Source organism: Urocampus carinirostris, chromosome 11 (genome assembly GCF_059441175.1).
Source record: "Urocampus carinirostris isolate Australia breed hairy pipefish chromosome 11, RoL_Ucar_1.0, whole genome shotgun sequence".
NCBI classification, from domain to species: Eukaryota; Metazoa; Chordata; class Actinopteri; order Syngnathiformes; family Syngnathidae; genus Urocampus; species Urocampus carinirostris.
The window spans coordinates 1,803,076-1,830,163 of record NC_142359.1 but is presented as its reverse complement, the minus strand read 5'-3'; the positions used below and the strand labels follow the sequence as shown (position 1 = coordinate 1,830,163).

Below are 27,088 nucleotides of genomic sequence, written 5' to 3'. Positions count from 1 at the left end.
ACACAGGGACAGACAACTCATTCGCTCATTCACACCTAAGCACAATTTGGACCGGCCAATTCACCTGAAATGCATGTTTGTGTGCTGTACTAAAAAAGAGGAGTCAAGGACATTTTAGTCCAGGGGTGTCAAAGTCATTTGAACTCGGGGGCCACACGATAGAACAAACATTCTTTCGGGGGCGGGACGAGTAGATTAAAGAGAAAGAAAAAGAGAGATCAAGAAACAAGAGAAAGAGGGCGGGACAAAGAAAAAAAGAGAGAGAGCGTGAGGAACAAAAGATAAAAAGTTGTGAGAGAGGGGGAAAAGAAAGGGAGAGGAACAAAGAAATCCAAAGATAAATAGAAAGACAGGAGGAGAAAAAAGATAAAAGAAAGCGCAAAGGGTAGGAAGACGGAAGGAGAAAAAAGAGAAAAGAAAGCGCAAAGGGTATGAAGAGAGAGAAAGAGAAAAGAGAGAAAAAAGAGAAAAGAAAGCGCAAAGGGTATAAAGAGAGAGAAAGAGAAAAGAGAGAAAAAAGAGAAAAGAAAGCGCAAAGGGTATGAAGAGAGGGAAAGAAAAAACAGAGAAAAAAGAAAAAGAGAGCGCAAAGGGTATGAAGAGAGGGAAAGAGAAAAGAGAGAAAAAGAGAAAAGAAAGCGCAAAGGGTATGAAGAGAGAGAAAGAGACAAAGAGCAACAAAGGAAGAGACACAGAGAGAGAGAAAGAGACAGAGACAGAGTGGGAGAAAAGGGGTTGAAAGAGAGAGAGAGAGAGAGAGAGAGAGAGAGAGAGAGAGAGAGAGAGAGAGAGAGAGAGAGAGAAATGAAATCAAAGTAAGTGCCTTTGTTCGAGGCACCTGGCTTTGGCAAGATCAAGTTGACATATTTCAACCTGCAGCTTGTTTTTCTCTTGCGCTTCTCTGAGAGTTGTCTGGCAGGCCGGATTTAATCCCTTAGCGGGCCTGATCTGGCCCGCGGGCCGCCTGTTTGACACCTGTGTTTTAGTCGGATGAGGATCAGGCCCGGAACTGGTTACGTCTCCTCATGAGCTGAAATGAATGACTCTTGTCTCCCATTATGTGTTTGATCGAGCGCCCGATTAAAAATGGCGGCGAGTTACCTGGAGTCTGTCGGCGTGCAGCACGATGAACCTGGTAGCGTTGAGGCACTCCACGTCGATGCTGACGTCGCCCGAAAAGGTGAAATTGTCCATATAGATGGCGAGGTTCAGGTCGTAGTGGCGGGGTCTGACCTCGCCCGGCAAACGGCTCCGCCTCCACGGCTGCGCATTCCGATCCTCTTCCGACAGCCGCTCGCCCCTGCCGCCCTCGGGTCTGTCGGGGCCCCGGTGCGTACCCGTCCCGGTTTCCCCGGGGAGCCCGCATTCCTCCGAACGGACGGCCAACGCCACCGCTACCGCCGCCGCCGTGACGCCCGCCAGGGTCACGGCCGACAAAACCGAGGCCAAAATCAGACGGTTCCGCCAGCTCGTCGGACCGTCGCCGCCCGTCCGAGGGCGCCCCCCGGTGGTCGCCCACTGTTCCGACATCCTACGCCCGTTTCGTATCCGTTCGCACAGGCCCATTCCCTCCAACCGGAACTTTGCTACGATTGGCCAAAATCTTCTTCGCAAACCTCACAAACACAATGTGGCACCTATTTACTCACAGGAAGACCTACTCATACCTGTCAAACTCCCCTTGATAATAACAGGCAAAATAGCGATTGAAGATTGGATTGGGCTGCTCGGAGTGGTCTGGAGCCGCAACACTCAGTTTTACCACCAGAGGGCGATAACAAAGACACTCGCAGAGGTCTAAAGAGCAGCTGTGTACATTTCCACGAAAGTCAGTTCGGCCATTTTGGAGCCTATAAGTCACACACAAATCCGGATTTATAATTGGGTTTGGATAGACATCTTGACAGAGATACAATTAGATTATATAGATTATGTACATAGATTAATTTGCAATAATGGCAATCTAGACCTCACAAACACAATGTGGCACCTATTTACTCACAGGAAGACCTACTCATACCTGTCAACCTCCCCTTGTTAATGACAAGCGAAATAGCAATAGAAGATTGGATTGGGCTGCTCGGAGTGGCTTAGAGCCGCAGTACCCAGTTTTACCTCCAGAGGCCAATACCCTCAAACAGACGTTCGATCGATTTTGCCGATATTTATTAAGGATGCCACGGCAACAAACCTAGTCAAAGACACTTGCAGAGGTCTAAACTGCAGCTGTGTACATTGCTACGAAAGTCAGTTCGGCCATTTTGGAGCCTATAAGTCACACACAAATCCGGATTTAGAATTGGGTTTGGATAGACATCTTAACAGAGATACAATTAGATTATATGGATTATATATGTAGTTTAGATTGCAATAATAGCAATCATAAACCTCACGCCTCAAGATTGGATTGGGCTGCTCGGAGTGGTTTAGAGCCGCAGTACCCAGTTTTACCTCCAGAGGCCGATAACCTACGCAAACAGACGTTTATCGGTTTTGTCGGTATTTATTGAGGATTATATGGATTATATATGTAGATTAGATTGCAATAATAGCAATAATAATCCTTCAAAACACAACGCGGGATCCGTTTACTCACAGGAAGACAGAGAAAATTAGCAATCTACGTTGTCATTTGCTACCAGAGACTGAGACCATCCGAATTTGAGTTGAAACAGGCTAGATCGGACGGATCTGACAGGAAAAAACGAGTTTTTTTTTTCTGTAGCAAAGGCTTAAAACGTTCAAAATTTTCAGGTTTATCTTAATTCCAGCCTGATGGTGGCGCTATACTATAACCATAGTCAATATGGAGAACAAGTTTTCAGTTTTTCCTTATGAACGACTGCGTTTCCCCTTTGAAATGACCTCACGACGCAACACGGCACCTATTTACTCCTACCGCGATACTATTAGCAATCTAGGATGTCGTCTGCTCCCAGGGACCGAGACGATCCGGAATTGAAATAAAAAACTCGGGCGAAAACGTGTAAGTTGACAGGTATGCCTTGTTAACGATAAAGCTGACGCGGCGCCTATTTACTCACAGCAAGACACGGGGAAAACACGTGTATAGCAATCGAAACACGAGCAATAATGTCCAATATTGAGGCTCGTAAAGCGAAAGGGAAGGAGAAAACGAGCAACTATCGATACGCAAATGAGCAAATCACCAACAAATCCCTCGTCACGTGCTCCGGAACGGAATTCAGAAGCTTCTCCTCCAAGGAGAATCGTCCATCGCCCCAAATCTCAACCCAAAGAAGAACCCCCAAATCCTCAACTTTCTTCTCAAGCGCAAAATCTTTTTTTGCCCATCCGTCGCGAGAATCCGATTGGTTGATTGCTTCCGGAGTCTGCAGAGCGCATCAAAGCCAGAAGACGAAACAATTAATTTTTTCTCCAAAAAAGAAGAAGAAAGAAAAGAAAAATGGCAGCAATCACCCGGAGCTCGACAGCGGGAAGATCCGGAATGGAAGGACCGCCGAGAAGCTTCCGCTCGTCGGAGGAAAGGACCGGCGGCTCGCCGTCAAACTAAGTGAAAGCATCCCGGGCCAAGTGGCCTGTTTGCCGGCTGTTCCCGGAAGCGAAGCCCGCCGGAGGAACCGGAGCTTTCGGCGTCATCGCTCGCATCCGCGATGAAGACGAGAAAAAAAGAGAAAAAGGAGAAAAAGGAGAGAAAGAGAAAAAGGAGGAGGAGAAAAAAAGAGGAGGGGGGGGGGGGCAAGACCGCCTACTCGCCACCTGAATATAACAGCATCATTTCAAGAACGCCGTTAAAGGTACAGTATGCTGTCAGACAGGGTTGGGATTACTGGATTACTTTCAATGACTTTTGGATTACTCCCATACCAAATATGCTGATAAAAGACAAAAGAAACTAAATTTGAATAAGATTACTCCATTTTGTGCAGACTTGGGGAGTAACGGGATACATGGAAGGGCAAAAAGCTGATTTTCATGTTGTTTCTGTGGCATTTGATGTCCGTTTTGCCAGAGATCAAAGAGATCAAAGCCAGGAGGGAAGGCTTACCGCGTGTTGGGAGTCATTATTTTATTCATGTTTATGTAACGGGTGTAATAAAAACTTTTATTGAAATTCCTGCTGAAATATGTGTATAGTTTTTGGTAAGTGTCCTGCAATGATGAGTCCAACAGTGCCACCTGCTGGTATGGGGTAGGGTTTGTTTTGGTTTTGGACATGTGACCGGGAGGCGGGGTTTTGTTGGCAGTCTACAGAGCGAGCTGCCAACGGTAAGACACATCTTAACCACAGCTGACAAATCTCTCAACATGCAGAGTCATGTGATTGATGTTGTCAAGCCGTTTGGATTGATTTTCGTTTTGTTTCGGTTGTGCTAAAATGTTAATTCCCCTTATAGAGATCAAAGAGATCAAAGCCAGCAGAGAAGCGAATGTTGTGACTCATTTCATCTGCAGGTAAATTGTATCCGTTTTTATACTCATTATTGTTCTTATTTCTATTTTCTCATATATATATAAAAAGGATGATGTTGGTTAAAATTCAGACTAAAGAAAAATATGTTGAATTCATTGTAAACGTTAAAAATCCACTATACGATCTCTTGTAAAATGTATTGTGATATTCTAAAATGTATTTTATGTCAATTGAAAAGAAAGCTCTTTGATATGCTTTGGGCAGTCTACAGCGCAAGCTGCCAACGAGATCAAAGCCAGCAGAGAAGCTAATGTTGTGACTCATTTCATCTGCAGTAACTGTAATAAAAACCTTATCATCCAGTCCAGCGTGAATGTGGATCTTTGGTGGGACAGGTACAGGTATTAGCATATTTGGTATTGTAGTAATCCAAAAGTTATTGAAAGTAATCCAGTTAAAGTAACCCTACCCAACCCTGCTGTCGGATCGGTGGAATAGAACCTACGGCTCGAGGGCCGCATGCAGCCCCCCCATGCCTTTCCACCCGGTCCCCTGAACGAAAACGTTCAAATGATGATAGTAGTGAAAGAAGTACTTCTGATTTTTTTTAAAATGGGTGTCAACTTAGCCCCTATTGTCTCTTTGTGTGTCTACAACAAAAAAATACTACCACAAAAATACTACAACCCTACTTCAAAACTATATATCAAATATGCTGCTTATACACATATATTATTCAAACATTCCGGTTGTATCCACCAACTCTGTTTGTCCCTCACCCCCCTCATCAGGGATACTCACAAAACAGGCTTTTACTCAAAACGTGCAAACACAGGTTTCCTCCGAATCAAACAAAACAGGACAGAGCAAAACAGAACAGAAAATGCAATGAACCAGCACCCGCAATACCCACAACCCACCCTTAAGAAGCACACACGCAAATTAGCTGATCTACTACAGCCGGTGCCCAGGGGCCGGGGCCAGCCGGTCGCCACGGCGACCATGCTGGACACGATACAAAACCAAGATGTCTGCGTTTGGATTTCTTGATAAATGAACACCAGTGATGGTCCCCTCGGCTACATTTCGGAACCCGAAGCGGCCCCTGGTCATTCCAAAGAATTGACCACCCCTGTGTCACTGAATATGCAGGTTCGATTCCCGGCTCCTCCGTGTCCTTGGGCAAGACACTGAATCCCTAATGCCCCCAAAGAGCAGGTAGGCGGCTCACATGGCTGACTCCCTATTGGTGTGTGAGTGTGTGTGTGCGTGAATGGGTAAGTTTGAAGCACATTGTAAAGCGCTTTGGGAGGTCTTTATTGACTTGAAAAGCGCTATAGAAATGCAGACCATTTACCAATTAGCATCTTGATTATCCTCAAAACGTTTGGAGGCTGACTCCCTATTGATGTATGAGTGTGTCTGTGTTTCTTTCTTTCTTTTTCCATTTCTTTCTTTCTCTCTTTGTTCCTCTCTCTATTTGTCTTTCTCCCTTTCTTCCTCTCTCTTTTTGTCCCTCTCTTTATTTGTCCCTCTCTTTATTTGTCTTTCTTTCTTTCTTTTTTCTTCCTTCATTCCTTCCTTCCTCCCCCTCTCTCTCTTTCTTTCTTTCTTTCTTTCTTTCTTTGTTTCTTTCTCCCTTTCTTTCATTCACCCTTTGTTCCTCTCTCTATTTGTCTTTCTTTCTCCCTCTCTTTTTTGTCCCTCTCTTTATTTGTCTTCCTTCCTTCCTTCCCCCTCTCTCTCTCTCTCTCTCTCACGCTATCTCTCTCTCTTTCTTTCTTTCTTTCTTTCTTTCTTTCTTTGTTTCTTTCTCCCTTTCTTTCATTCACTCTTTGTTCCTCTCTCTATTTGTCTTTCTTTCTTTCTCCCTCTCTTTTTTGTCCCTCTCTTTATTTGTCTTCCTTCCTTCCTTCCCTCTCTCTCTCTCTCTCACGCTATCTCTCTTTCTTTCTTTCTTTCTTTCTTTCTTTCTTTCTTTCTTTCTTTCTTTCTTTCTTTCTTTCTTTCTTTCTTTCTTTCTCCCTTTCTTTCATTCACTCTTTGTTCCTCTCTTTATTTGGCTTTCTTTCTTTCTCCCTCTCTTTTTTGTCCCTCTCTTTATTTGTCTTCCTTCCTTCCTTCCTTCCTTCCTTCCTCCCCTCTCTCTCTCTCTCTCTCTCTCTCTCTCTCATGCTATCTCTCTCTCTCTTTCTTTCTTTCTTTCTTTCTTTCTTTCTTTCTTTCTTTCTTTCTTTCTTTCTCCCTTTCTACTGACCCAGCACTGGGTCGCGTTCCTTTGACTTTGTGTACCGGTATATGTTGGCCCGAAGAGGGATGGGCGCCGCCGGGATGTACTTGCCCAAGACACACCACGGGAAGTACTAGTGCCCCCGCAACCCGTGTGCTCAAGGGACATGATTTTTTGTTTTTACAAATACTGTCATTTTATTTCCTTATCTTATTTGTAGTATTTTTGAGTATCTTTGTACTAATTCTGTGGTATTTCTGCGGTCGTGTTTTTGTAGTATATCCATACAAGTATTTGTATCGTACTTCCATAGTATTTTAGTAGCAGTACTCTAGTACCTTAGTTATACTTCTGTCGTCAGATTTCTATAGCCGTATTTGTGTAATACAGTATTACTGTGGTGGTATTTTTGTCGTTTTCTTGTAGAAGTATCTTTGAAGTATTTCCATTTCTGTCATATTTATGAAGTGGTATTTTAGGAGTATTTCTTCAGTATTTTTGCATTATTTCTATCGTATTTGAGTCGTATTTTTTAGTAGTATTGCTTCATTTGTTTTTGTTTTTTGTGTTGTAAGTATTCGAGAACTGAATTGGGGTTGGTTGGGTCTAGGGCTACAACAACTCATCGATATATTGGATTCAAATGGATTGAATCGAAAGCGTCGGCAACTCACGTGATGTTGAAGGTTGTAGTACCACTATAGTCCAGCAGAGGGCGCCTGGAGACTGTTTTTTTAATTGAACATCATGACAAACAAAATTTGCATAAAGCGGTCGAACGCTACAATGTGAAGCATTTTCAACAAAACAAAAAGCTGCGGTAATTTACAAGATACAATTCAGAAAATCAATGTAAGAGTTGAGGCTGTTAGCATGTAGTCATTAGCATGTAGCCGTCAGCATCTACATGTTAGCATGACTTGTTAGCATGTATCCGTTAGCATAACTTGTTGGCATCTACTCGATCGCATGTCGCTCTTAGCATCTACTCATTAGCATTTACTTGTTAGAATGATTTGTTAACAGGTAGTCATTAGCATGTAGCCGTCAGCATCTACACTTTAGCATGACTTGTTAGCATGTATCCGTTAGCATGATTTGTTGGCATCTACTTAATCGCATGTCGCTCTTAGCATCTACTCGTTAGCATTTACTTGCTGGAATGATTTGTCAGCAGGTCGTCATTAGCATGTAGCCATCAGCATCTACACGTTAGCACGACTTGTTAGCATGTATCCGTTAGCATAACTTGTTGGCATCTACTCGATCGCATGTCGCTCTTAGCATCTACTCGTTAGCATGTAGCTGTTAGGATGACTTGTTAGCATGTAGTCATTAGCATGTAGCCGTCAGCATCTACATGTTAGCATGACTTATTAGCATGTATCTGTTAGCATAACTTGTTGGCATCTACTCGATCGCATGTCGCTCTTAGCATCTACTCGTTAGCATTTACTTGTTAGAATGATTTGTTAGCAGGTAGTCATTAGCATGTAGCCGTCAGCATCTACACTTTAGCATGACTTGTTAGCATGTATCCGTTAGCATAACTTGTTGGCATCTACTCGATCGCATGTCGCTCTTAGCATCTACTCATTAGCATTTACTTGTTAGAATGATTTGTTAACAGGTAGTCATTAGCATGTAGCCGTCAGCATCTACACTTTAGCATGACTTGTTAGCATGTATCCGTTAGCATGATTTGTTGGCATCTACTTAATCGCATGTCGCTCTTAGCATCTACTCGTTAGCATTTACTTGCTGGAATGATTTGTCAGCAGGTCGTCATTAGCATGTAGCCATCAGCATCTACACGTTAGCACGACTTGTTAGCATGTATCCGTTAGCATAACTTGTTGGCATCTACTCGATCGCATGTCGCTCTTAGCATCTACTCGTTAGCATGTAGCTGTTAGGATGACTTGTTAGCATGTAGTCATTAGCATGTAGCCGTCAGCATCTACATGTTAGCATGACTTATTAGCATGTATCTGTTAGCATAACTTGTTGGCATCTACTCGATCGCATGTCGCTCTTAGCATCTACTCGTTAGCATTTACTTGTTAGAATGATTTGTTAGCAGGTAGTCATTAGCATGTAGCCGTCAGCATCTACACTTTAGCATGACTTGTTAGCATGTATCCGTTAGCATAATTTGTTGACATCTACTCGATCGCATGTCGCTCTTAGCATCTACTTGTTAGCATTTACCTGTTATAATGATTTGTCAGCATGTAACCTTTAGCATGACTCGTTTGCGGGTAGCCTTTAGAATGATTCGTTATCTTGTTGCCATTAGCATGAGACGTTAGCATGTAGCTGTTAGAATGACTTGTTAGCATGTAGTCATTAGCATGTAGCCGTCAGCATCTACACTTTAGCATGACTTGTTAGCATGCATCGGTTAGCATAACTTGTTGGCATCTACTCGATCGCACGTCGCTCTTAGCATCTACTCGTTGGCATTTATCTGTTAGAATGACTTGTTAGCATGTAGCCTTTAGCATGACTCGTTGGCATCTACACATGAGCTTGTAGCCGTTAAGATGAGTGTTATCATGTATGTTTAGCATAACTCGTTTGCGAGTAGCCTTTAGAATGATTCGTTATCTTGTTGCCATTAGCATGAGACGTTAGCATGTAGCTGTTAGAATGACTTGTTAACATGTAGTCATAAGCATGTAGCCGTCAGCATCTACACGTTAGCATGACTTGTTAGCATGCATCCGTTAGCATAACTTGTTGGCATCTACTCGTTAGCATTTATCTTTTGAGAAATTTGTTAGCATGTAAACTTTAGCATGACTCGTTGGCATCTACACATGAGACTGTAGCCGTTAACAATTAGCATGAGACGTTAGCATGTAGCTGTTAAAAGGACTTATTAGCATGTAGCCTTTAGCATGACTCATTTGCATTTACCCGTTATCTTGTCACCGTTAGCATGAGACGGGACAACGAGATCCTCCCGGTCACCATTAGCATGCCTATTTAATCACGTGGGTGAGCGACCCACTCGGACCGCTCCCGGACACGCCTCTGGTTACCGTGGTGACCAGGCTTCCCCCTCGAGGGATTCTATGATCCTCGTAACTCGAGGCCCGAGTTTGAGCGAGCTTTTGTTTCGCCTTCGTTGTTTTGTGTCTGTTGTGGGCGTGTCCATGTGACAAACGAGCTCTGCGATTGGCTGCGACGGGGGAGGAGCTTAAAGGAGGAGCTGATCGGCTGACGGATGGCGCCCGGGTGGCTCGTCCGTCTCCATAATTGGACTTCCTGTCGAGGGCCAATAGGGCGGTCCGGAGGGTGGTGGGCGGGGCCACAGCATCCTGAACAGGTCTCTGTCGAGAGACAAGGAGATTAGACATGGCACTCCGGGGTAAATACGACAGCCAAAAAGGGGACTTGGCGTTTTTGGACTTCTCAGGCTCAATGGCGGGGATGCTTTAATACACATGAGCGCAGTAGTTCTTAAAGCGTGGGCTGGGACCCCCCGAGAGGGCGCGAGGCTCCGTCAAGCGGACCCAGGCACGTTTGACACCGGGGAACTTTTTTTTTTTTTTTTTTTAAACCATGTGCAATTGAACCTTCACTAGGGAGCAGTATAAAGCTATCCTTCTTCCTCTCTGTCTCTCTTTTTCTCTCTGTTTTTCTTGTTTCTCCATCTTTCTTTTTCTCTCACTTTTTTCTTTTGGGTTTTTTTTCACTCTTTTTTTTCTCTTTCATTGTTTCTCCCTCTACTTCTCTCTTCCCCTTTCTTAGTGTCAACCCCTGGTCCAGCCCCCGTGAGAACGATGGTTTATTATGGAGCACGCTGCCTCAAAAGTTCAACAAACATGAATAAAGACAGCGGATCTGTGTTTTGACTGGAAATTGGACGGTCAAGGGCGCCCTCTGCTGGTTTAAGAAGTAATTGCGGAACACCGAAACGTCTTTTTATGTATTCATTCATTTTCCACTTTTATTATTTCTAAAGTATACCTATCAACTTATTCGTGACTAGATGATCTTAGATGTTCCAGACATAAGGTGGCTCCTATTTACTCACAGCAAGATGTGGGATATTTGATGACATTTGTGTAAACAAGATGATGAAATAAACAAATCCATTCGTACATTTTGGTCCGGCTTCTTGTACGTAGCAGTGTATTTTCGACAAAGATCTCGTTTCCTCTCCCTTTTTCTTTTGCTCCCTCTTTTTCTATTCATCCCTCTCCCTTTCTTTCTATCCATTTTTCTTGATTTGTCTCATGTTTGAAAAACTCTTACATATATTGTGAGAAACATATTGTGACAACGAAATTGGGCATGACACTCCAGTTTTACACATTCACAGTGAGGTATGAGCCAAGAAGATAAAGGAACAGAGAAGATGAGTCTATACGCAGCGGCTAAGTGTTCTTTTATCTCTCATCTTTTCTTTGATAAATACCTGCTAACCTTATCTTCTCTGTTCCTTTATCTTCTTGGCTCATACCTCACTGTGAATGTGTAAAACTGGAGTGTCATGCCCAATTTCGTTGTCACAATATGTTAACCCATTTTGTAACAATGACAATAAAGGTAGATTCTATTCTATTCTATTCTATCTGTGGCGCAACAAGGGTCGCTGACTAGTTCAAATGTTATATTTTGGGATGTCGGTGTTGTTTTGTAAAGCGGAAAAAGTGAAGTACCAGTATATCACCACTAGATGGCATAGTCTCACAGGTCAGAGTCTCGCGGGACCTCACGTGATTTAATGAGACTTGTGTTGGAATTATATACATATATTTATCCTACTGTTGACATGAATATGTTATAAGTGTTCTCAGCCCTTTTTGTAGAGTTTTCAGTTTGTAAGCTGTTCTTCAAGGCCATGCGTTGTTTTTTGTACAGTCTGTCTCTTTATCTCACAATACCAATGGGAGCAACTTGCCCTGGAATAATCTCATGCAATAACTCAAGTTGTTTTTCACCAAAAGCCTTGAAAGAAGAAAGGAGGTGTCCAAACAGAAACCGGCTGTGATCATCGGGCGGAAAGCAAGGCGTGCGAAAGAAGATGAATTAACTCTGCGTAGCAACAGTTAGAATGCGGTCTCAACCAGTTCGAATAGAACCCCCCCCTTTAAGAAGTTGAGACTTATGTACGATAGGGCGAACCCTAATAAAAAGAGGAAAGAGATCGAAGATTTCTTCAGATGGATTTGGGAGATTGGCGGTAAACAATCTTCGATCGCTCTCCTTGCAAGATATCTAAAAACTGATCAGATTCTCTTTGTCTTTTATTTCAGAGCGTTTTATCATAAATGTTGGGGACTTAAACCTAACAGCGTGTTCAATAAATCACTCTTAATGTCAACAAATAAATGGTGTCGTGTGAGACTGACATTTCCCATCTATTTTGCAGATGAGATGTTTATCCTGGTAACACACTTACTGTGAGGAGGATAACATGTGGAAATATGTTTGTGATGTCTGTAAAGTTTACAAAAAGTGAAATAGTACGAGCGAGTCGTCCGTTAGCGTAAGCAACAGAGTGAGGTATGCTACGTTATGCGGGGCTGGGTTAAGAGTGTACTGTGATGTTAATATGTATATTGGGTTACCATATAACACAAAGTGAGTTGTTTTGGAAAGTACAGTTATGGTGTTTTTGTGAAATGATTCTTGAAAAGTACCAATTGATGGCAATGTTATTTTGTATTTATATGTTAAAAGGGGAACTCACGTGATTTAATGAGACTTGTTCAATAAATCACTCTTAATGGCAACAAGTAAATGGTGTCGTGTGAGACTGACATTTACCATCTATTTTGCAGATTAGGTAAAAACAACAAAACCAAAAGAAGAAAAACAAAAATATATAAAACAAATGTGTAACACCAGCTGGAGCTAGACTATCCACCTGTGTCCCGTTACATATCTCTTTCTCTCTCTCTATTTCTTCAGCTCTTCTGCATTTCCCTTTCTCTCTCCTTTCCTCTTTTTGAGTCTGTCGTCTCTCTCTGCAGCTCCATATCTTATTTTCTCTTTTTGACTATCTATTTCTCTTTCTCAAGTTTTCCCTCTTTTTCTTTCTCCCATCTTTTTTTTCTTTCACTTTCTCTCGTTTCTCTTCTTGGCTCTTTCTCTCTCTCTTGTTCTCTTTCCCTATCTCTGTTCCGTCCTGTTGTTTTTGTCTCGTTCTCATTTAATCATTTTCCTCCTATCTTACTTTCTCTCGCTCTCGTTCCTTTTCTCTCTCCAGTCTCAGTCGCTTTTGAGTTTCTTCCCTACCGCCTGGCCCTCAACCTAAATTGAATCGGACACCGCTGCAGTAAACCTACCTGCTTGCAGCGGCAACATTTAACCACAAGAGGGCGACATCCTATCGCGTACGTGTTTCATCGCACCAAAGGCGAATCTGGAAATGATCTGGGATTATCCATCCATCCATTATCTGCACTGCTTATCCTCAATAGGGTCGCGGGGGTGCTGGAGCCCATCGATCTGGGATTATAAAGGAGAAAATAAGAAGAGGGGAGACTTTCAGTAAGAGAGATGTTTATTGAGACGAGTGAAAGCATGCCGTCAAGAATGGAGTCGCAGCAGTCACTTTCAGTCCTGCGACTGAAAAAGGAATTCTTCCAAGTCTTGGATTTGTTCCTTCCGGTTGGCATCAGAAGTGTCTCACCAAACGTTTCAAGAGTACAAAAGAAAAGGCGCAGCATTCCCATGCAAATATAGGATGTCTTCTCTCGAGTGGAGTGGACATTTGTGGGCGCCGTTTGCCACAAAGTTCCTTTCCTTCGGCTCTAGAAACGAAAAGAGCAAACCCGATTGTGCTTATCTTTTTCGATAGGTTTGTTATTTTTCCGTCCCGTTGGTCCAAACATGTTTTCCGCTGCAGTTCCCTCAAATATATGGACGAACCCCCACCCAAAAGCAACATGTCAAAAATAAAGGCGAGCCTTTTCACGAAAACGCGCAATAAATAAGGATCAGGTGCCGGTTCCTGGATCGTATATACACACAGAGAGACGCTTGGTGAATAAATGTACACTGAGGAATTGTGTTTCGTTTCTGTCCTACGTCCACGCAGACGAGACCACGAGAACCCCCCGGTCGCGTTCGTGCCGTTCTTTGACCCTTCGCCCTAAAGGATTTGATACATTTTGACTGTAAAGGATTTTATACGATTGACTAATGCAATGAAGATTTTCACTTAGTGGGCTTTAGTTCAATGTACAAGGGCAGGCTGTTTGAAATGCAGAGTATTTTGTCCAGGGAATTTTGATAACAGGACTCTGACGGAGGACGGCAGGCGTTGTTTTGAGAAGCCAGACATCAAGGCGCTCGTGGATGAGATTGTGAAGGGGGCTTCCTTGGCACGCCCATGGGAGGAGCCGGCCAAGAGAAAGCCAAGAGAAAGTCAAAGGACTTCAGATGAAGGCTTCACACAGACTTCAACGTCACTTCGGGCGTCTTCGATGGAGTTCGTTTCGTTCTTTTGTTAAGGGAAAATAAATCTGCCCCTGTGTGGAAATGTCGGCTTCCTGGTCATTTTTCCCTCAAGAAACGTGCGCGCATAAATTGTTGAGTGAATGTAGGTAGGTCATGTTTGGTTAATGGAGTCGGATAACTAATTCAAACAATTTGGTACACCCGACCGGATCGGGCGACGCGCCGTGACGGACGGCAGCGCACCGTAGTTCACGGTGGACCAAACCAGGAAACGGGAGACCACAAAAGCTTTAGTATTTAACAGCATTGACAACAAAAATTGCGCAGCTGTCGGATGAGAGATCGCAGTTCGAATCCCGGCTCCTCTGTGTTACATGTCGAAGTGTCCTTGGGTAAGACACTGAACCCCTAATACTCCTACTAAGCAGGTTAGCGCCTTCCATGGCTGCACGGCCGCCATTGGGAAATGTGAAGCACATTGTAAAGCGCTTTGGGAAGTCTTGACTTGAAAAGCGCTATAGAAATGCAGATCGTTTCATTTCTTCCACCCATCTAACCGAGTAGACCAGTCTGCCTAAATTCAGTCCACACCATCTGTACCACTATAATGTGAAAGGAGTATCCCCATACACCGGTGCTGATCTAAAAGCTTATAAAAGTCTGGATGCTGAGCCGTTGGGTTAGCGATACGCGTTGCTCACGGATATGTGGAGGCAGCTGATGATTGCAAAGGTAAGACGCTAACGTTAGCTGTGTATGCTAATAGGTTTTATCCAGGGTGCCACCAAATTTCAGATGGAATGTAACCGAAAGTTGCTCAAATTGTTTAGCGTTATTTTAGCTATGGTAGCTACATCGCGGGGCTTATTTCCGATTCCCTACGCGTTCTTACCCCTTTTACGAAAACGCGCACTCGTTTTTTGGTTTTAATCCCGCCAATCAATGGTCCTTAATAAACACAGTATACAGACTTTAATCGTGACAGTCGTTCTGAGAAGCGTAGGAAAAACCCAGTGAGATTCTTCTGCAAGCTAGCCACAACACGCAAGGGGTCTTCCTTGGCACGCCCATGGGAGGAGCCGGCACACCATTACGCGGGGAGAAGATGGCCAAGAAGACGCTTCTATTTAACATCAAATTGATCGGAAGTACATAAAAAATGCTCACGTCGAATCCCGGAATCATCTGAGGGCCGCGAGTCCCTCCGTGTGCCAAAAGGGATACGATTCCCAAATCGGGCTTAGAACGTTTCCAATTTGCACAGCAATAAATCGCCTTGGTAAAAAGTGCTGGTTCTATTCTTCCGCGGTGGCTATCGCTATTTATTTTGACTCGTGCTCGTTCGAGTGTAGTCGGCTCGGGTGCGGCCACATGCGGGGCGCAGGCGATGCGTTCGTGACCATCGGAAACCTCATTTGTTCCTTCTTTGTTTTCAACGGGTGGGGAAATAACATGCCGGAGTCCCGGAGAGGATTGTCCGCCATCTTGCCGTCTCGGACGAGCGGGGACGGGCGCGTCTCCGTGGCGACCGGACGCGTCCTCGTTCGACTTCCCGCTGTCCGTATTTACATTTTTTCTTCGTGGATGCGTGAGGACGATCTACAGCAGGGGTCTCCGACGTGGCGCCCCCCGGAGGACGGTTCTGAAAAGAGCTCAGCCGGGTCATTGGAATTCTCTCGTCAAATGAATTTTTTGGAGTGGTTAACTGAGTCCATTGAACCCCACTTCCAATAATGAACCTTGTAATCACATAGCGATAACAGGATCAGTTATTATTTTAGAAATTCGATTCAAATATCGATCGCTTTAGTGAGAAACATATGAATGAGAATCTATATAATGTATTCATTTGTCATTTTTAAAATTGAGTTTACAGGAAATACAACAAACTCAATTCCAATTTTTGAGTTTTATTGAGCGAATGAGCAAAATACGTGTAGTTTTTTGAGCTAGCCATCGTTAGCTTTTTAAACTTTTAGCACGTTAGCTAAATTTTGGCCTCCTTTCTATGAGTTATTTAGCTTTTTTTTTAGCTTTCATTTTGGCTATTTAGTTGGTTTTATATTCATGTGTCTAGCTGAGTAGTTTCCCTTTTAGTTTTTAGTTGTTTGCCGGTCTAGCTAACGATCAAGCTACCCTTTTTAAGCTGTTTAGCGAGCTATCTAGCTAAGTTGCTATTTTCAAAACGCGCTAGTTAGTGACAAAAAGAAGATCGATGCATAAAAAAAGCTCGGAGAGCCTTGATCTACACGAGGGTTCTCAAACTCGATTTACCTAGGGGCCGCCGGAGATGAGGCGGGGCCGAACGGGATTTTCCATAAAAAATTCTGGTAAAAAATTCCGCACTGGCTAACATGGGGCTAGCTACCTAAAAGCTAACAGGTGAAGAAAATTAAAGAAAAAAAAAATAGCATTGATGAAGGCCTACTTTTTGGTTATCGATTAGCGGCAAGGGCTACTAGTTTTACTCAGTCAATTACTAAGATTCCACCAGTTAGAAATCCTATTTGCTAGAAAATCACAATGACCCACAATATATTTCCAGAAGTGGTCTGCGGGCAGCTTCGAGGGTCTACCTGGTGTCCACGGGCACCGCGTTGGAGACCCCTGTTGTAATATGCATTCTTCCTTGTGCTTTGTAGCGCTCGTTTTTAGTCGCACAATACAGTACATTGACATCTGCTGGTCAAATCATACACACTGTCCCTTTAGCTTTCATCTTAGGGCAGAAGCCTTAGACCGGACCAAAGACTTGAGACCCCTGATCTACAGCAGTGGTTCTCAAATAGTGGGGCGGGCCCCGCTAGAGGGGCGCTAGGCTCCAATCAAGCGGGGTCACAGGCGTTTGACATCGGGGAACTGTTTTTTTTTTAACTTTCCTGGAATAAAGTGCAATTGCACCTCCACTACAGTAGGGCGCAGTGGTGTTCTCATCAGTTTTTTGTTTATATTTGGCCACGCAGTTCACCAAGCACAGGATAGCACTAAGGATGAAAAGATGACAAAGTGGAGCAGACCCTCGAGTGACCCCATGAAAAAACCATTTAACAGACGGGCAAAGAGAGACGGGGTAAAGAGACTAACAAAAGTTTGAGGAAGTTTGACCTAGCACTTCACTGCGACCACAGAAGACCGGTACGCTTGCCATGATAAGAATGTTGGCAGCGGACAGCATGAGGCCAAATCAATGAAAGTGTCCCTTTCAAAACATGACGACCCAATCACGCTGATAAGCTGCTTGAGTTTCTTTTTCAGCGAAAATCTGCCCAAAGCCGTCGATTTTGCATGGACAGAGGTGGCCCGCGATCACCAATATGTTTTGTCCTCACCAACATTATGGGATCACTTCAAAGAAATGATCCTGGGGCTGGGCGCGAGAGGATTTCTTCTTCAGAGGGTGGGGCGTGACAGAAAATAATTGAGAAGCACTGATCAACAGGATGGGCGCGCCGGTCATTCAAACGCTCCTCGGAGGTCTCTGCAGCTCGTGGGTTCTCCTGTTGCGTCCCTTCTTGTTATCCTGCACGCGTCGCCACTTGCTCGGTTGCTGGGCCCCCACCCGGGCCGCCGCCTGCCCTTTGGGACCGCCCTGGGTCTGGTCCGGGCTCTTGCGCGTCAGGTCGGCTGAATTTTTCTGGTTCTCGATCCCGGTCTGGAGCCAAGCTTTAGCCTGCGGGGAAGCGGCCTGCAGTTTTTGCGCGTTGGGAGCCGAAGCCTTGGCTCGCGGGGGCGGACCGGACTGTCTGTTGGGAGTTTTGGTCTTTTTGGGCTTTCGCTCCTTCTTCCAAACGCGGTCGCAGAACTCCTCCACGCTATTGAGGTCCGGGTGATCCAGCAGGGACAGGAAATCCCGGTACCAGACGCGCTGCTTGCCGGCTTGCGGTAGGCCGGCCCCGGACGCGGCCGGGAGGATGTCGGGCAGCCTGTGGACGGGGACCACCTGCAGGTCGAGGCGCAGAAGAGGTTGGATGAAGCCGTGCTCTACGGCCTGGCAGTGGTACAAGCCGGTGTCGGACTGGGACAGGCTCCGGATGAGCAGACCCTGGTCCGTGCGCAGGACGCGCTCGTCCATCTTGATCTGAGGAAGACGCCATAGGCACGGTCAAACATCAGAAAACCGCAACGGTTACCAAAAATGCACAAAATCTTCAAAAGACAAATACAGTGGAACCTGGGTTTTCGAACGCCTCTCAGTTCGAACAAATAAGTGTTCGACCAAAAATTTAGAGAAATTCTTGCTTCGCTGTTCGGTCAAAAAATCGGAGTTCGAACGCCGGTACGCTAGGGTGCGATGCTGAGCGGCGTACGGGTGTTTTAGCCCCTAAATATGCCTCCGAAGAAAGTCAGTGCAAGCAGCAAAGTTTCTACAGGTGAAAAACTATTGCATTTAAGAAAGAAATAATAGCCAAATATGAAGGAGGTGTGCGAGCGCCTTCTGCTGACCACCACAAAGGTAAGAAATCCTATTCAAAAGATTACGATAACGCGAACGTAGGATTAGCCTGGGTTAGCTTTATGTGGGTGTTGGAACGGAGCCCCCTTTCCAATGAACCACTTACCACTTGTTGTGGAGACCCGGGTACTAAATGACTTGTAAACGACCTGATTTCTTTATTTTTACACGTTCATGTTAGCGTAATCTTTCGTACGGAAGATTACAATAACGCGAACGTGCGATTAGCCTGGGTTAGCTTTATGTTTACGTTAAACGTTCATGGTAAACATTCAGGGTGTTGGAACGGATTAAAACGATTGACATTATTTTTAATGGGAAAAATGATTTCTGTGATCGAATAAATTTGTTTTCTATCAGGGTTCTGGAACGGATTATGGTCGAGAACCCAGGTTCCACTGTACAAGCATATGTGGAACTGGACGAAAAGGCGCACTAAAAAAACCCAAATTGAAAAAAACGCCTTATAACAGGGTTAGGGGACCTATGCCCCCCCGAGCCAGATAAGGCTCTTTTCATGGGTACATATGGCTCAGCGATTAAAATCATTCTCGTTCAAATGTCTTCTAGGCTTTTCTAATTCCGACCAGACATTTCTCATTCACACCTAGGGACAATTTGGACCGGCCAATGAACCTGACATGCATGTTTTTTGGAATGTGGGAGGAAACCGGAGTGCTCGGAGGAAACCCACGCAAGCACGAGGAGAACATGCAAACTCCGCACAGAAAGGTTGGTAGCTGGATTTGAACCTATGACCTCAGAACTGTCCCGCACACACGCTAACCACCGCGCTGCCCGAAAACTTGTTTTCAAACATTAAAATAAAAACAGGACAAAAACAATAAGTCAACAACGAAATAATGTCACATAACATGTTCGAAAAGGGGTAGAAGAAAGGAGAATCTTAATTTCCCTACCCCTTCATCTTCCCTATTAAATAAATTTGACAAATCCTCCTTTCCTCTTGTGTCTAAAACAACAAAATCTCATGGATATACTTATTACATAGGTCAGATATCAATAATTATAATAATTACAATAATCACATATTTTATACACTAATCTTCGTAATACCCATCCCTCAACGTCATAATGCCACTAGTTACCAAATGTCATTGCGGCACTAATAATAACAATAAAAATAAACATAATATTTATAATAACAGTTCTGATATAATAATAGCAACAATAACAAGTTAAACCATAGTTTTAAACGCAGTATTTCCAATTTCACTCATATCCCATTTTCTTCATCCCTGTATTTCGCCAGTAACGTTTTTTTGTATTTAAATTTGAACACATGAATAGTTGGACATTGTTTGATCATATCGTGTAAATTATTCCAAAGTTTGACTCCGCACACAGACGCACACATACTTTTCCTGGTGGTTCTCACCTTTGGGATTTTGGATTGACAACAGCCCCTCAAGTTATAATTTCCCTCTTTCTGAATGAATCATTTATGGAAGTTTTCTGGCACCATGTTTTTGTTGACCTTAAATAACAGTTGTGAAGTGAAAAATTGTATTTAATCATCTAATTTTGATCATTTGGACTGCAGGAATAAAATATGAGTATGATCTCGATATATCGTACCCTGTGTATGGTTCCAATTGCACATTTTGGGAGGATAAAAAGGGGCTGGAGTGAACTTTTGGAATGATTTCCCCAGACTTCTGCACAATATCTTAAGTATGGCAGAACTAGAGAACAATAAATACAATGCATTATAGTTTAAAAGGAATCTGTCTCCTTTCCTGACCTCCTCTAGATAGGTTCCCTACTGCCTGAACAAGAAGCGTACATCCGGAATGGCGAGTTGATTAAAAAAATCGTATTTGGCGCAGTACTAAAAAGAAACTGCAGTACCTCCTGCTTTCGCTCGCCACTGTTGGTCTGTAGCTGCCAGTAGATGAGCGCCCGTTGAGATTTGGGGCTGCACTCCAGGAACATGCTGCTGTTCTCCACACCGTAGACCGTGCGATCCTCCACCAAGCCTTCGCCCCGGCCGTCCGGATCGTCTGAAGGAAAATCGACGTCAGGGCAGCCGACACGCTCGACATTTCTTTGCGGTTCGTTCACAAACCGTGATGCTGAAGATCGGAGCACTGGGAAAGCGGGTCTCCGTTTCGGATATCCTGCCGTCTGGTGCGCCTGCCGCGACAGAAGTTGCTCTTTAGCCTCCATCAAAATCGATAAAAAATGATATACGTTAATGCCTAACTGTATCCTGGTTTATTTTAAGTCAGGGCCGTCAAAGTCGAGTCGATTAAAGGGAGAGAAGAGAAGAGACAGAAAAAAGGGAGAAAGACAGACAAATAGAGTAAGAGAGAGGGAGTGCACAATAGAGAGAGGAAGTGAGAAAACAAGTAGACAGGAAGAGAAAGAAAAAGAAGAGACAGAAAAAAGGGAGAAAGACAGACAAATAGAGTAAGAGAGAGGGAGTGCACAATAGAGAGAGGAAGTGAGAAAACAAGGAGACAGGTAGAGAAAGAAAAAGAAGGGGCAGAAAAAGGAGAGAAATAAAAAAAGAGAAAGCAAGTGAGAACGAGACAAGGAGAGATGTATAGAGGGAAAAAGAATGGGAGAAAGAAAAAAAAGAACATGAGGAAGAGAGAGAAAAAGCGTGTGAGAGAGATGGAGAATGAGACAGAGAGAGAAAGTGAAAAAAAAGTGAGAAGGAAATGGAAAAGGGGTAAGAGAAAAAGATAGAAAGATAGGAAGAAATATATATTGAAATAAATAATGAGAGAGAGAGAGAGAGAGACAGACAGAGAGACTGAGACAGACAGAGACAGATGGAGAGAGACCGATAGAGAGAGACAGAGCCACAGAGAAAGAGAGAGACAGAGCCACAGAGAGAGAGAGAGAGAGAGAGAGAGAGAGAGAGAGAGACAGAGAGAGAAACAGAGAGAGAGACAGACAGAGAGACAGCTCCCATTACATATCGCTCCAAGATCAAATGGTCCACATGCAAATCTCCTTTATAGGATTCTAAGTCTGAGAAGCACAGAGTGGAATCAGGTGCACGCATAGCCCACGTAGCGCTAATAGCACAAACGCTTCGGTCCAGTTAGAAAGAGCAAACTCCCCGTTTTGACTATACATCACTAATGAATAATAATGTGCTAACGATGCCCAACAGAGTTCAAAGAGCCCTTATGCTTTATTTTCCATTGCTCCTATCTGCTTTTATCATGCTTTTATCAGGCCGATTCAGGGCGGAACAAACCCCCAAAAAGATGAAAAAAAGAGGAGAATTTTGGAGCAAATCAATGCAAAACATGCGTTACTCTGCTGCCATCTCCTGCTTAAAACAGGCCGCTTACGCCCAGCCTGCAGAGCCAATGAGGTTGAATCCCGCACCGCTGCCGTTCAGCCTTTAGAGGGCGACGTCACCCAACAGGAGACCCCGAAGAGTCGGAGGCCTTTCCTTCACCTCCCCTCTCTGCTAAACTACTCGCGCCAGAGGGGCTCCGGATCCAATCACCGTAAAACTTGAGTGGCCCCGGACGAGCCGTTTGCACGAAAGTCGGCCTCGAACGACGATAGCGAGAAATGTCCTCATCCAGTTTTGAGCGCGTACTTCCTCTTCCTCGTAAATACAACGGAAAAGAGGGAGTGAGCCAAAGGTGAGGGCGATAAAGCCTCCGCCGTTCGGAGAGATGGTGGGGGTGGTGGGCTGCGCCCCCTCAAAGGGATCGTTACTTGGCCTCAAAGCAGAGAAACCTGCTGTAGAGAAGATTTAAAAGAACCCCAACAATTGTACATGTTGGGCCTTCGTCTGCCCCATCTGCATCTCGTTGTTGACTATTCTTAGTGGAGTAGAATGTCACTGTATTCTATCCGTTTTTTGAAATTGTGTATGCTGCTGTTGGATTAGGCCTCTCTGAAATGAAAAAGCTAGGTTGCTTTGATATGCCCGTCCAATCGAAAAGCGCTCTTTCAAACATCGTCCAGTTTGAACCACTTCAGACCATCGGGTCTTACCTTGGCGAAGTGATGATGCTTTCTACAATATCCCAAGACAGTTAGTTTCAGAACTCTAAATTCAGTTTAATGACTTAATAAGTAGCCTAAACCTGAGTTTATAACCCTATTTTGGAACCATCAAAAAAGTTGAAACCTCTTATTAGAAGCCCAAACCCTAGCTCCCAACCCAAGGAATGTGGCAACAATTTCAAGCATTTACAAACGCTTCACCTCGAATTCAAGCACCATTCAGAGTTTCTATTAAAATCCAAGCATTTTCAAGGATCTCGAGCAACTTTGAAGTAGAGGAACCTGCTATTGAGAAGATTTAAAAGAACCCCAACAATTGTACATGTTGAGCCTTCCTCAGCCCCATCTGCATCTCGTTGTTGACTATTTGTGGTGGAGGAGAATGTGCAATATCCCATAGCTGTCACTGTATTCTATACGTTTTTTGAAATTGTGTATGCTGCTGTTGGATTAGGCCTCTCTGAAATGAAAAAGCTTGATCTGACCCGCTAGGTTGCTTTGATATGCCCTTCCTATCGAAAAACGCTCTTTCAAACATCATCCGGTTTGACCCACTTCTACTTCTACAATATCCCAAGACAGTTAGTTTCAGAACTCTAAATTCAGTTTAATGACTTCATAAGGAGCCTAAACCTGAGTTCATAACCCTATTTTGGAACCATCAAAAAAGTTGAAACCTCTTATTAGAAGCCCAAACCCTAGCTCCTAACCCAAGGAACGTGGCAACAATTTCAAGCATTTACAAACGCTTCACTTCAAATTCAAGCACAACTTTTCTATTAAAATTCAAGCGTTTTCAAGGATCTTGAGCAGCTTTAAAGTAGAGGAACCTGCTGTAAAGAAGAAGATTTATAAGGACTAAAGGGGCGGTACCCCGTCTGCTTCTCTTTGCGGACTATTTGCAGTTACCTCTTGGCGGTGGGGAAGTATCGGGAGCACTCGGTTCCGTCCCAGGCGCAGTAGGGGTCCCGGGCCAGGCAGCACTCGGCGCAGGCCTTGCCGTAAACCTGGCAGCGGTGCAGGGACATTTGGGACACCCCCAGTGGCGAGCCCAAGTATAACTGTTGCTGTGGGACGGACAGAACAAAAAGCGCTACGGTTACTGTTTTCGTACGCGGACGAGAGTCCCGTTTTTCCGCTGCCGCTTGTGAACAAGATGGCTGCCGTATTCATTTTGTGAATGGGTCCTGCGCTTGATCCTTGACATGTTTCTCACATTTCATATCCAGCGATCCAGTCGGGGGCCATTTTAGGTTGCCGAGTACCCAGATTAGGGCTAGGCAAACTACAGGCCGCCAAACAAAAATGCTCAAAATATAATTGTAAATATCGTACTAGTAATAAAAAAACATGTTTATTTTTTGTGTGTCTACTTTGTCCCCATCGTACCTTTGTGTGTCTGCAACAAAAATACTACGAAACGAAATATCAAATTTAGAGCTTGAAAGCAAGGTCGAAAAAATAATACAATAATACTACTGCAGTAATACTATGATACAAAAACCCTAGTACAGAAATATTACAATTGCGATTGGCTGGCAAGCAGTTCAGGGTGTCCCCTGTCCACTGCCCGATGAATGCTGGGATGGGCTCCAGCACCCCCGCGACCCTACTGAGGATAAGCGGTGCAGCTAATGAGATGAGATGAGAAATATTACAACAGAAATACTAGAAAAATACTACTGTAACAATACAACAAATACAAGTAATAGTATAAAAAAACTACAAAAATCTGACTGCAGAAATACTATAAAAAATACAACTCAAGTCCGACATATATATTAAAAATATTCTTGAATGGAAATACTACAAAATACAACTGCAGAAATACTAGAAAAGTACTATAAAAATAAAACTACATTAATACGACGGCCATTCTACAAAATACTACTGCAGAACTACTACGATTGCGTGCTAGGAATCAAATGGACTGAAGTATTTTAAGGCAGTAGCTGCGTTTTTCATGTATATGTTTTTTTAACTATTTAAGCCGATCCTGTCATTTATCGAGGAAAAGAGAATTAAAAATGCTATGATTTTTGGGGTGCTTGGCTTGAATTTGGGGGTGCTTGAGCATCCGCCAAAACAGCTGGTTACGCCCATGAGAAAATCGGAAAGGAGCTGATTATCATTATTATTACTTTTTTGGGAATACAGTAACCCCTTGCTGTATCGTGGTTCACTTATCACGCTTTTCCTACTTTCGCAAATTCTCATTGTGCATCTTATTCTACATTCTGATTGGTTAAAAAGAGGGAGAAGCTTTCTATCATTGACAAAGGTGGGACTCTCCACCTGCTCAACTCGCTCTGGAGCCACATGCGGGTCTATGTCGCTCCCTGGGGCTTTTTCAAAATTGGTTGATAATGGAAAAATATACAGTTTCTGTAGAAAACACCTGGAAGGGAAATGCAGTTTCCCAAGACAAATGTTACAGATACTCAGCGAATTGTGGCATACTTGTTAAAAAGAGTAAACGGGGCAAATCCTGGCAGTACACTAAACAAGGTACAGTGGAACCTCGTTTTTTTTTTTACGCCTCTCAGTCCGAACAAATCGGAGTTCCACCAAAAATTTTGAGAAATTCTGGCTTCGCTGTTCGGTCGAAAAATCGAAGTTCGAACGCCGGTAATGCGTGAGTGCGTACGCTAGGGTGCCATGCTGAGCGGCGTACGGGTGTAGATCGCTCTTTTCCTGACCAACTGTTATCATGTGTTTTTTTTGCTTTCGCTTTTTATATCGGTGAACGGAGTGTTTTAGCCCCTAATTATGCCTCCGAAGAAAGTCAGTGCAGGCAGCAAAGTTGCTACAGGTGAAAAAAGAAAAGTAGTGCGTACAACTATTGCATTTAAGAAATAAATAATAGCAAAATATGAAGGAGCTGTGCGAGTGTCTGATCTTACTAGGGAATACCCCACCGTCCGCCTGCGCCTTCTGCTGACCACCACAAAGGTAAGAAATCCTATTCATAATTATTTTCTTTATCCTTTATTTTTTATTTTTACACGTTCATGTTAGCGTAATCTTTCGTACGGAAGATTACGATAACGCGAACGTGCGATAAGCTTTACGTTAAACATTCAAGGTAAACATTCAGGGTGTTGGAACGGATTAAAACGATTGACATTATTTTGAATGGGAAAAATGATTTCGGTGATCGAACAAATCGGTTTTCGAACAGGGTTCTGGAACGGATTATGGTCGAGAACCCAGGTTCCACTGTATTAGGTCACGTTGGTTGAAAAAAAACTGTTATCCTCGTTTTTTTTCCTTCAATTTTAGTGTTCTTAACTTGATGTGATAGGAATGAGAAATTCAGACGGAATACAATGCAAAACAATGGTTTACCTGCTTGGTTGAGAGTTCCATTGCGGTAATGGTGGTAGGCTCCTGAAAAGAAAATACATGCTGTCAAATAATATACGTGGGTTTTAGAGCCAGTATTCATATCAAAAAGTGGTACCCTGAAAACGGTCATTTCCTCCAACACCACCTCCTCCAAGTCATGCCAACTCTCTTTGGGGACCGTCACCACCTTCAGGACAGTGCCCGCATCTTGCCAGACAAAAACATTTCATTACGCGTCATCGAATGCATCAAAGAGTATATTGAAATAGATATAAAGATGGGCAATCTTTGAATAGAGTAAAAGGGAAAGAGTATAATTCTCTCAGAGTGATTATCGGCCATGGTATTAGTTGGAGACCTGGTATGCAAATATGAGAAGATCCGGACATTTGTTTGACTCAAAAAACGACAAACAATGTAGTTCGGTTGGATCCCTTTAAGCAGACGGGTCTTAGGGGCAGAATTTCCTGTGGTGTGTCTTGGGCAAGTACAGCCTGGTGGCGCTGCATCCAATGTTCCCTCTAAACTGCACGCAATCGTGCACTGCCCGCAGATTTTCAGCGTACAAGAAAATCAAGCCATCTCACAAAAATCAGGGCTCGAAATTGCTCATTAAGAAGCCAATTAAGTCAAAGTTACAGTGCATGAAGATAAAAATACATGGGTTCCCCTGACGTTGTGTTCTAAATGCGGTATTTGGAAGTCAAGGTCGAAGTAGAACAAAGTGGAGTAAAGTGAGTAGAGTTTGTCGAGAACCGGCTTCTTCGGCTCGGCTCACTAAAGAGAACTGGCTCTTTCGGGTCCCAAACAGCTCTTCAGGTTGTTTTTGCTTCTTTAATCCCTACGTAAAATTGTGCACAAAATGATTTAAAGGAAGGGGGGGAAATAGAATAAAAAAGAAAAAAATACCAAAATGAAAAAGTAGTAAAAAGCTGAGAAAAAAAAACAAAAGAAGAGAAAAAAGAAGGAAAATTTCAGAAAAAAAGCCAGAAAAAAAGAAAAGAAAGAAACAAAGGAAAAAAAGGAAATAGAGAACAAAAAGAAAAAAGTAACAGCTAGGAAAAAATAAACACAATGAGATTTTTTTTAAAGGATTTTAAAAAATTGAAAAAAAAACAGGGAAAAAGAAGAAAAAGTTTGTGTTGCAATCAAATATTTCTTAATCATATCAAGTCGATCTTGTTGCCAGCTCGGTAGCCTAGATGGTAAAGCACCCGCTCCGAGACTGGGAGGT

The 27,088-nt window shown here is 43.5% G+C and overlaps 2 protein-coding genes across 3 annotated transcripts in view; both read right to left on the bottom strand.

Moving 5' to 3' along the window:
• The window catches only part of LOC148356155 (thyrotropin-releasing hormone-degrading ectoenzyme-like), a 69,042-nt gene extending 65,346 nt beyond the window's left edge, over positions 1–3,696 (bottom strand). The window contains exons 1-2 of one of the 2 annotated variants that reach the window (XM_088348026.1): positions 3,442–3,696; positions 1,102–3,353 (exon numbers count right to left, since the gene is read on the bottom strand). In XM_088348026.1, coding sequence (XP_088204152.1) covers positions 1,102–1,566 — 465 coding nt within the window. In that variant the 5' untranslated portion in view covers positions 1,567–3,353; positions 3,442–3,696. Of the gene's footprint in view, positions 1–1,101 lie in introns of both variants that reach the window. The other variant, XM_088348024.1, reaches the window with a different exon arrangement.
• Positions 3,697–14,599: 10,903 nt separating this feature from the next.
• Positions 14,600–27,088, bottom strand: part of LOC148356153 (semaphorin-3aa-like) — an 86,776-nt gene continuing 74,287 nt past the window's right edge. The window contains exons 12-17 of the mRNA XM_088348663.1: positions 25,970–26,061; positions 25,855–25,896; positions 23,416–23,573; positions 20,591–20,658; positions 20,374–20,525; positions 14,600–18,126 (exon numbers count right to left, since the gene is read on the bottom strand). Of these exons, the coding sequence (XP_088204789.1) occupies positions 17,506–18,126; positions 20,374–20,525; positions 20,591–20,658; positions 23,416–23,573; positions 25,855–25,896; positions 25,970–26,061 (1,133 nt within the window). The 3' untranslated portion in view covers positions 14,600–17,505. The remainder of the gene's footprint in view (positions 18,127–20,373; positions 20,526–20,590; positions 20,659–23,415; positions 23,574–25,854; positions 25,897–25,969; positions 26,062–27,088) is intronic.